The sequence below is a fragment of the Octopus bimaculoides genome, chromosome 2 (genome assembly GCF_001194135.2).
Source record: "Octopus bimaculoides isolate UCB-OBI-ISO-001 chromosome 2, ASM119413v2, whole genome shotgun sequence".
Taxonomy (NCBI): Eukaryota; Metazoa; Mollusca; class Cephalopoda; order Octopoda; family Octopodidae; genus Octopus; species Octopus bimaculoides.
In genome coordinates this window covers 148,122,107-148,132,427 of record NC_068982.1, presented here as the reverse complement: position 1 = coordinate 148,132,427, position 10,321 = coordinate 148,122,107, and the positions used below count along the sequence as shown (strand labels likewise).

Here is a 10,321-nt window from a genome sequence, read left to right as displayed (position 1 = left end):
ATGTAACTTCAGTGCATGTAACTTCAGTGTATGTAACTTCTGTGTATGTAACTTCTGTGTATGTAACTTCAGTGTATGTAACTTCAGTGCATGTAACTTCAGTGCATGTAACTTCTGTGTATGTAACTTCTGTGTATGTAACTTCAGTGCATGTAACTTCAGTGTATGTAACTTCAGTGCATGTAACTTCTGTGTATGTAACTTCTGTGTATGTAACTTCTGTGTATGTAACTTCTGTGTATGTAACTTCAGTGCATGTAACTTCTGTGTATGTAACTTCTGTGTATGTAATTTCAGTGCATGTAACTTCAGTGCATGTAACTTCTGTGTATGTAACTTCTGTGTATGTAACTGCTTGGTTTAGTTCCTTCCATCTTTTGTTCAAGATGGATTTTCCTTTTTGGTCAAGTTTTAAGAAACGTAATTGGATTCATACCATATCTTCTAACTAGGAGAGGTAAAATGACAGGTAAAAATCTGTACAGCTTGATTTTCTTCTCACAGGGGAACTAAAATAGGTTTCTGAAAATGTAAATAATTTAGTATATTTCAAATTCTATTACACTTTGCCGAAATACATGGCGGCGAGATGGCAGAATCGTTAGCACGTCGGGCAAAATGCTAAAATTATTAAATAAATCTCAGCTGAGCACTGGGGCTGATGTAGTTAACTAAACTCTTTCCTAAATTGCTGGCATTGTACCCAAAACTTGAAACCAGTATATTGTTAGCTGAAATAAATATATTGACAAGTGGCAATCCACATTTCTTGAAATAAATGAAAGTTACTTTTGTGTCGCATGCAGGTTGCTTAGAAGAAGGCGTTTGTCGGAGAATCGGATGGAAAGAAGTCAGAGAAAAGGAGTGTATTGAAGCGGCTTGTGTAAAAAACGCACTAGGATATACTGAATTTCAAAAGAATGTCATTGGTAAGTTTCTAAATCTCTTCACCAAAATGTCCTTGATATATGACGCTCAAGTACATATTTTCCAAATAGCAAAATTTTACACACATCATACATCAGCAGGAAACTATATTTGAGGTGTACTTATCAATTCCATATTAAAAGTATAATGATATTTTGGGATATATAATTTATGCCACAATTATAAAACGTTAAGGATTTAATGGACATATGTACCGTACGTTGTCTTAACACTATTTAGAATAGTCAGTCATATGTGCTTATTCTGCTAAATAATTATACAAAAAAAAAAAAAGAAGGAAATGGCAGTGATTAGTATCAATTCAGCTCTATGGTTCAATTTGAATTCTAAAAACTGATTGTGTGAATTTTCTCGCTTCTTTATAAAAACAGAAAATGTAATAGTTATCAATAGAGAAATAATAATTCGCGACAAAATAGTAAACAACTATTACTTGATAACGTAACAGAGTTTCCAAACTTTTTGCAAGTGCAGCCTACTGGTGCAAAAAGATATATAATATTTCATTGAAATTGTACTGTTCAATACTAATAAATTTCTAAGTTTTGGAGACAATACAAGCAACATACCTTAAGCGTAGGCTTATAATATACTGGATAATTCATCGAAAATATCTTTGCTCTAGTATGAAGTACAATATAACTGAAGTTCGGGACAAAATTTCATACATTCCAGATAAATAGTAAATTTTAGTAACCATGTTTAGACAGTTGAAATACGTGGTGATTAACGAGAAACTAATTAGTACAGGGTGTAGTCAATCTTAGACGAACCATTCTTTGCATTCTTCAACAGTCCGGTCATCATTCCCTTGATATACGTCCTAAATCTAAGACTGAATTTAACTGATTATTAGAAACACTTGAATAGCAAGTACACCGCATAACAACGTTGCTGTTCGAAGTAATTCTCCCATGGTATTTGTATTTCACAGATTTGCACGGGCTCTCCTTTGTTATTTTCTGCATCATAAATGTGGTTTGCCACGATTGGCTCGCTAGAAGTCATCACCATGTACAGAAAAAGTGTATTTTTCTACACATGAAGTTGTACAGGGAAAAGTACAAACTAATCAAAGCGATTCCATTTTTCAATTCATGGTGATATAAAATATGTAGTGTAAGGACTTTGTTATTCACAGGTTGATTAACGGGAATGACATATTAATGACATAACTTACTCAAGATACAACATGTAAGTTTCGTGTTACGACTCGTCTTTGAAAATGTTGTTAATATTTGATAGGTTTGATACATTGACAATACATACATATGATTGAGTTGACGAAAATATATTCATATTTCATAGACACAATTACTGATGCAAACAAAAAGAATTTTCTTTTCACTCCAAGGTTGCAAATCAAACACTGGTTGTCAGAGAATTGGTACAATATGGAGGGAAGATGAATGTTGGCGATTTAGATGTGATGGATTAATAAATGGATCTCAAACTATCACACTACTAGACGGTAAGCACAAATTTAAATGTTCGGTCCTCATACCAGTTGGACTCTCGACAGGAGGAGGTCCAGTTTTGATTTGAATACACCTACAACTACTTCGTGTACGTCCCTCAGGCTCTCTGAAAGAATATTAAAAGGCTGTGGGCTCCCGAAACCCAGGCTGGGATCTTTGGCACTGTGCAGTAGCCACCCGTTCTGGCATTGGTGTAACTTTCAATGCCAAAATTTGGTACAATTCCTTCCAGGATCTTCCAGATGTATATTACTGCATACATCTTCCGCCTTCACTCCAGGGAGTAGAGTCCTAGTTGTTTCAGCCTTTTCCCAGTAGCTGAGCAGTTGCAATGAGACGATCTTCTTTGTGAAGTTTCGCTAGGTTGCTTCAAGGTCCGCTATTAATTTTACACTGTTGGGTGACCTTGGCTGGGAGCAGTAATCCAGGTAGCTGAAGACGAATGTCCTCTGGAGAACCATCATGGCCTCTTCTCTCTGGTTCTGAATGTTCTCAAGATCCATCCAGCCAGTCATCTGCACTTTGTCGCCATCCTAGTAATGTACACTTGGAAAGAGGTATCATCACTCATGTTGATACCCAGGTCCCTCACTGATTTAGGCTCTGGGAATGTATTACCCTGTGGATCGGTGTACTCTGTAAGTTTCATATTCCGTTTTGGATGCTATAGCGCAGGGCTTGGAATTTTTCAGCATTAAACTGCATATTATTATCCTCAGCCCATCTGTAAACTGAGTCCAACTCTTGCTGCAGATGTGCAACATCGCTGGGTTTCTGTATTTTTTGCGAGACTTCCGTATCGTTTGCGTAGCTTGCAAGGGTGGCTATCCAGGCAGCTGGGGGGGGGGCATATCTGAGAGGGCCACTATGAAAAGCAGTGGTTCCAAGACAGTGCTCTGTGGAACACTGTTCAAGATTTTTGTTTCCATTGAGGTGGATTCATTGGCTGCTGCTGCCTGACTTCTATCTTTCAGAAAGTCATGTAACCACTCTCCATTTTTTCCAGCTATCCGCGATCACGTAGTCTGTGGCATATCATACAATGATCCGCTTTATCAAAAGCTTTTGCAAAGTCAGGCTATATTACGTCCACATTTGAGTTTTTGAGTAACTACTCTAAAACACCCAGTCATAATGTTGTAAGAACTGATTCAGGCAGTTCCTAATTGGCCGAAAGCCAGGTTGTTTTTCTTTCTAAAGAATACAATTAGTTTCTCTCTGACTATCCGTTCCATGACTTTGCTGATGTGTGAAGTCAGAGAGATAGGCCTATAGTTTTTGACATCTGCTCTATTTCATCCTTTATGGATTGGGCATATTATTTCCTCCTTCAGTTTGCTTGGCAGTCTGCCATTTGCAAGAAAGCTCTGAAAGAGAATCTGTTGTGGTTTCACCAGGGCACGCTTACACGATTTGAGGATGCTTGCTGGGAAACCATCAGGACGGTAGTTGAGTTTGCGTGTCCACCTCATCTATGGCTAGTAGTATATCTTCTTCGCTAATGTCGATGTAATCCATCGTAACTGCCTCACTGGTTATAGATGAGCCGGCAACGAAATCTACAGGTTCATTCACTATTCTGTGTTCGAACGGGGTGGTAAAGACACTTTTTAACTCGTCGTTCAGTACCTCACTGATCCTTGTTGGACTATCTGTGAGGAAGCCATCCTTTTCGAAGAGGGGTCCTTTTTGGCAGAATACTGAGATTGTTTCTTTGACATAATGAAAGAAGGCCTTTGGGTTTGACTTAATGTTTTTTATAACCCAGGCTTCTTTGTCTGCTCTCTCCCTCACAGAGGATTGTTGCAGGCTTTTTTTTTCAATCTCCATCAGTGGAGGCTTTTTTTCAATCTCCATCACTTTTGAATGCTTGTTGAAACGATTTGCAGCCTTCGTCCGTCGTCTCGTGAGGATCTTCCACTCCCTTGGAATCTTGTTCCTTTTTGTGTTGGCCTTGTGCTCTGAGACATATATTTCTGGCATATGGTTGCATAACAGACCTGAAATATTCTAGTTTCATGCCAATGTCTGGTATGGAGAGACATTTCGGCCAATCCTGTCTGAGGATCTCTTTTTGGATCGATTTCCAGTATGCTTCGTGAAAGTTCCGATTGGGGAGATTTTGGGTGCTTCCTTTAGGCTGTATGACTCAGGATACTTTTGGTCCATACATAGACAGCTCTATTATGTTGTGATCTGAAACTAATGTCGGCGTCACTTTCACATCATGAACGATATCCATATTTTTTGTGAAGCAGAGATCCAAAATGTTATTCGCCGTAGTTGGTCTGAGCACAACTTGCTCCATGAATAGGGCATTGGTGAGGTTAAGCAAGGACTCCATCTGTGCTTGTTTGCAATGAGTCATTCCTGAGAGCATGAGGCCTTCGGGCCATTTGGCTGTGGGGAATTTGATATCACTGATAAGACTTACGCTCACGTGGTATTCCAGTTTCATGAGGATTTCTTTAATTCTTGTGAGACAATCTTCAAGCTTGTCTATGTGGTTTGGAGCATCCGGTGGGCAATATGTATTGTATATGACTATATTGTGTTGTCTTCTGTATACAATTAGAGTGTCACATACTGAATTTGAGTATGACAGTAAGATCTGTGGTGTGAGGTCTTCACGAATGTATACAGCAACTCCACCATAGCTCCAATCGCTTCTGTCTGTTAGAATTATTGTACATCTTGGCACGTGTACTTCTGCATCTTCTCTATAAGGACTCAGATGAGTTTCCACGAGTGCTATGCATAGGGCTTAATTGCATGCAGCAAGGTCTCTCAGGAAAACATTTTGCGTTTGTTGTTCTGATGCAACAGACCCCCAATACTTAGTAAAAGATATTGGCGTGACGACTGTGCAGGCTTTAGGGGAGACCATCCCGTGTCTGTTGATTGTGGTAGTCTTGTGCAGTGGTGGGCAACGTTCCTTGTTTGCGCTTGATGCAGCTAGGTCAGCTGCTACACAATATTTTGCGCCATGCAAAAAAAGACTCAACTGCTGCTTGGCGCATAACATCTGAAAGGCGCCCTGCGTTTGTATTTTTTTTTCTTTGGAGACAATAGGTGCTTTACTCAGGGAAGTATTTCTCTTTAAGACACATGTAGTTTTGGCGAGGCCTCAGGTGAACAAACCGGCAGTCTGTATCGTCTTCCCCATGCCAACATTTGCCTTGCAGGTAAAATTAAAATATTCTTGACTTTACTCCAAATTTCTTCTCTCCTCTAGTGTTTCGGATTATATATATATATATTAAAACCGAAACACCAAACAACCTAACAAAAACCAGAAAACTCAAATACGTTATGCTTTCATTTGACAAAAATTTTGATGAGAATATTCCTTGAGTTGGTGTTTATAAATGTATTTCATAACAGAGGGATTGTTCTAAGTTTATTTCAGGATAGTCTTTTTTGCGGGCGGTATTGTAAATTGTTTTAGCAACAACATCGTGCCGCATAAGGAGGGAGTAACGTGACGACATTTTAGGACAGCTGCTAATCACATGTGTGATGTCTTTTACTAAAACATGACATAGCCTACACACGCGGTTGCACGTTGGGATTACAAGAGCGTCACTGTTTCTCTTGTTCATCAGGTACTCTGTGGCAATCTCCTGTTCCTAGATTGCAAATGCATAGCCTTCAAAGTGTGATGTAATGTGGTGGTCTTGTGTCCAAGAGAGGCTGCACTTCGTGTCAATTCTATTGTCTTCTTCAAGTTTCCGAGCAATATACCCATGCATAGGCTTACTTTGTGTATGCTGGGTGCTTTCCATCCAGGTCTTCTCTGAGGTAAGATAGTCCAGGAGATCATCAGGAGAGAGTGCTTCTTGAGGAGCTCAATGGCAACTCGTACGACGTTGCTCACTTCACTTTTCAGCACTGCATTTATATATTTTTATATATTTATTTTTTCTGCTGTTGTTGAGCAGATGCTGCCAGAGTGATTTCCATACAGCATTCAAAGATCGTCTGCACTAATCTCAAGCCTCTACCACCTTCCTTCTTAGGTAGAGCTTGTCAACATCATTGTTTCTGTGGAAGTTCCTAGTTGTTGTCAGGATTTTGCGGTTTTGATATCTACAGAGTGGATTTCTTCTACAGACAACCAAGTATCCCAAATGCTGGGATCAGCACTGGTACTGCAAATGCATTGAGGGATATTGTTTTGTATGTATGTATGTATTTATGTATGTACACATATCTATCTATCTATCTATCTATCTATCTATCTCTCTCTCTCTCTCTCTCTCTCTCTCTCTCTCTCTCTCTCTATATATATATATATATATATATATATATATATAAACACCCCACACACACACACACAAACACACACATACACTCATATATGTATATATTTATATTGATGGCTGGATATGAATATAAAAATACATGAAATCATTACATTCTAATGTTAGAAAGATGTGAATCTAATTACATTTGTCATAATATTGCATAATGAAAATATAATTTTCATTTTTGTGAAAGATTCTTTCCAGTTTTATAAAATTTCATACTAATTAAAAATAACAATGAATATTTAGTATCCGTGAATACATCTAAATGACAATACTTTGTTTACATATGTGAGATAATTTAGATTGGTGATATATTTTTGCGCAGCACTTTTGTAATGTTACAAATTTATTTTTCATAGGTTGTGTTTACAATAACAAATGCTATCCTTTCGGAGTAACTCATTTATACGGATGTTTCTATCTTAGGTGTAAAAAGATAGGTGATTCCAGTACTCACCATGTTGTTAAACGTATGTTAAAATCTTCATTTCTTTCTAATTTATTAATTTATTATAACAGTGAAACATATTTACATAAAATCAAATAATTCTTTTACAATTCAATAGAAATTATATGTCTATGACAAAAATATCAATTTTAAGAATGTTGTCATAACGTTATTGTTCGTAAAATGCAAGCAAAAAAACTGATTATATTGTCACGGATTGTAAGAGAAAGTAGACAAAAGATGAAGGATAAGAGAAAATGGTAGCCAAGTTGGGTTCAGGCTGCGTATAACTAACGGACAATACTTGTGAACAATTATCAGGATTTTAGTTTACCGCAAAAATACTTTTCATGTTGGTCTTGAATTAAAAATTTTGACAACAAAGTTTACACAGTGGAAAGGCAATTATTGATTGAAAAGGCTCTGTAATTAAGTTATCAAGGTAGAACAAAATATACGCACTGGTTTCATGTCGTCGAACTGTAGCTGCATGTGTAGGCTGAGTGAGAGTCATGACAACGACTTTTGAAAGCAGAAAAATGAGTAGGTTGTTCTCATAGCTGAGGCCGGCCACAAACTGGATTTTGGCGCTCAAAATGCGGCTGTTTATAAGCCTTGAGAGAATATTCTGGAGGGCTGAAGAATGATGCATTGCATGATGTCTGGCTGCTGATTGGTGGATCACACTTAAAGGCTGTTATTGAATTGTGATTTTCACTTGACAGTTTATCGATTCGGTTTCGAATCTTGCTAAAATGGTTTCTTAAGTATCCCTGGCACACACTGAAAATAAATTTATACTGTCTAGTTGTTTACATATTTGAATGATGTAAACGTATAGATGGTTTAATTTATCTGAGAATTTATCAAACATAAAAGTAAATAGTGTATCAGAAAATTTCCTTATAGTAATATATGACGAAATGAAGGCGGTGACATAGCAAAAATGTTAGCACGACGGCAAAAAGCTTAGCAGTATTTCGTCTGTCACTACGTTCTGAGTTCAAATTCCGCCGAGGTCGACTATGCCATTCATCCTTTCGGGGTCGATAAATTAAGTACCTGTTATGCACTGAGGTCGATCTAATCGACTGGCCCCCTCCCAAAAAGTTTCAGGCCTTCTGCCTCGAGTAGTAAAGAACATATGACGAAATGTATTACACTGATTACTTACAGGTTTGTAATTTGGATTACCTAATTAACTAATAATCTTTTCCACTATGGGCACAAGGGGAAGGGGGACAATTGATTAGATCAACTCCAGTACGCAACAGGATGACCCCGAAAGGATGAACGGCAAAGTCTACCTTAATTAGCTAATAATCAACAACAGTGTCTAATTGCAAGGATGTTAGATAAAAGCTTCTTCAATTGAAAGCGTCCTGATTTTGGAAATGATATTGTAAAATAATGTACGAAGAATATATATCATTGGCATTAACAACTTCTGTTCTTTATTAATTTGAATTTGTAAGCATCTATATCTCTTTCCTCGAATTTTTAATATTCAATGAAAATGCATCAAGATAATGCTCTTTACCACAAAATATTTTATGATCAGAGAAAATTTATAAAAAAACGCTTCTGTGATAATTGCAAAGATAGTAACTTTACATGCTGCCGTTTGTATCATCTGAAATATAATGACGATAAACATATCAATTTTTTTTAAAATCAACAAATGTTTTCAATATAATGTAGAATCATCTATACCTATATTTTGAATAATTAACAACTACTTACCAATTTCTGTCCGTTATCAATATTTAGTATTATGATGAACAAAGTTGTTCTTCACTAATGCTTACATCTTCAATAATTTGAGTATTTGGATCTCTTTGCTTGGTAATCCCAAACCTTAATGAAATATTGGTTTCAAATTTTGGCTTGAGACCAAAAATTTGGTGGGATGCGAGTAAATCGATTTCATCGATGACAGTGTTCAACTGGTACTTGTTTTACCGAGCCAGAAAGAAAGGGAAGCAAAGTCGACTCCGGCAGAATTAAAACTCAGATCTAAAAATGGACAAAGTGCCGCTCAACATTTTACCCGGTGTGCTAACGATTCAGCCATCGAAACGCTTTACCAAGATAACATATTAACGTAATGATGTTATATAGTTAGTGGTAAGTTTTCATAGATATCTTATCCGAACATAACTCACAAATTACTAATGATGTGTTAATGTTATGTTCGAATTTGTTAAGATTTTTACTCACGTATTTTTATTAGAATTATAGATATGTTTTCGTTTTATTTTCATTTTACAAAGAATAAGATATTTTACATTAATATTTGATTTACTTCATTCCATGCTCTACATTTGATCGTTTGAACCGAACATTTTATTTCACAGTTAATTATGTCTCTTTTTTTAACTATCCAGAATGCTAATGTGAAAGCGTGGACGCGCCAGTGTATTCGGACCCAGGGATACGTAGGAATCAAAAAACATCAAATTGATATTAGATGTAAAATATACACAGAGTGCGTGAACGTGAATAAAGACGAGGATTGAAGTTATGCCTATTTCGTACATAGAGTTACGATTATTATTACTGTGAACAATGAATTTAGCAGTTTCATTATATGTTAGACTTAATCGTTTTATATACAATGACAACCGCAATAATTTTCGTAGCATGGTGTTAACTTCTTAAAGAGCCGTGCATGGAGTTTTCAAATGACCAAAGTGTGAGTGTACAATGTTCAGTCAATAACTGTATAAGCGAAAGATAACAACATATCTAACCAATTTATTTCTGCAGAAAACAACACACTTACCTTGATATTTTTATATTTTTATATATATGAAAATATTACCAATGTTTAATATGCTTAATAAATTATGTTGAAAATGAACTTGAGTATATCAATCATTAAGTAAATAGAATTTTACTCATGAAATTTGATTTTTATCGTTAATTAAATAAAAAAATTCTATGCTGTTACTTTTGTATTAGTTAATGAGACAAATGACTAACCAGGTACTTTGGAAACTATATAGAATAAAGCAGAAGAATAGAACTTAATAACAATATCGATGTAGTCTACAATCACTTTGTCATCTGATGTGTGGTGCATCTGTACAGGAATTGTCGATTTGAAAGAGAGAGTAAAGTAATGTAAACTCCAC

At 36.4% G+C, this 10,321-nt stretch overlaps 1 protein-coding gene across 2 annotated transcripts in view; it reads left to right on the top strand.

The window, feature by feature from the left end:
- LOC106869870 (uncharacterized) overlaps positions 1–10,047 on the top strand; it is a 67,425-nt gene extending 57,378 nt beyond the window's left edge. The window contains exons 7-10 of one of the 2 annotated variants that reach the window (XM_014915791.2): positions 807–929; positions 2,303–2,419; positions 7,096–7,206; positions 9,572–10,047. In XM_014915791.2, coding sequence (XP_014771277.1) covers positions 807–929; positions 2,303–2,419; positions 7,096–7,206; positions 9,572–9,579 — 359 coding nt within the window. In that variant the 3' untranslated portion in view covers positions 9,580–10,047. Of the gene's footprint in view, positions 1–806; positions 930–2,256; positions 2,420–7,095; positions 7,207–9,571 lie in introns of those variants that run through there. The other variant, XR_001409451.2, reaches the window with a different exon arrangement.
- Positions 10,048–10,321: the final 274 nt, after the last annotated feature.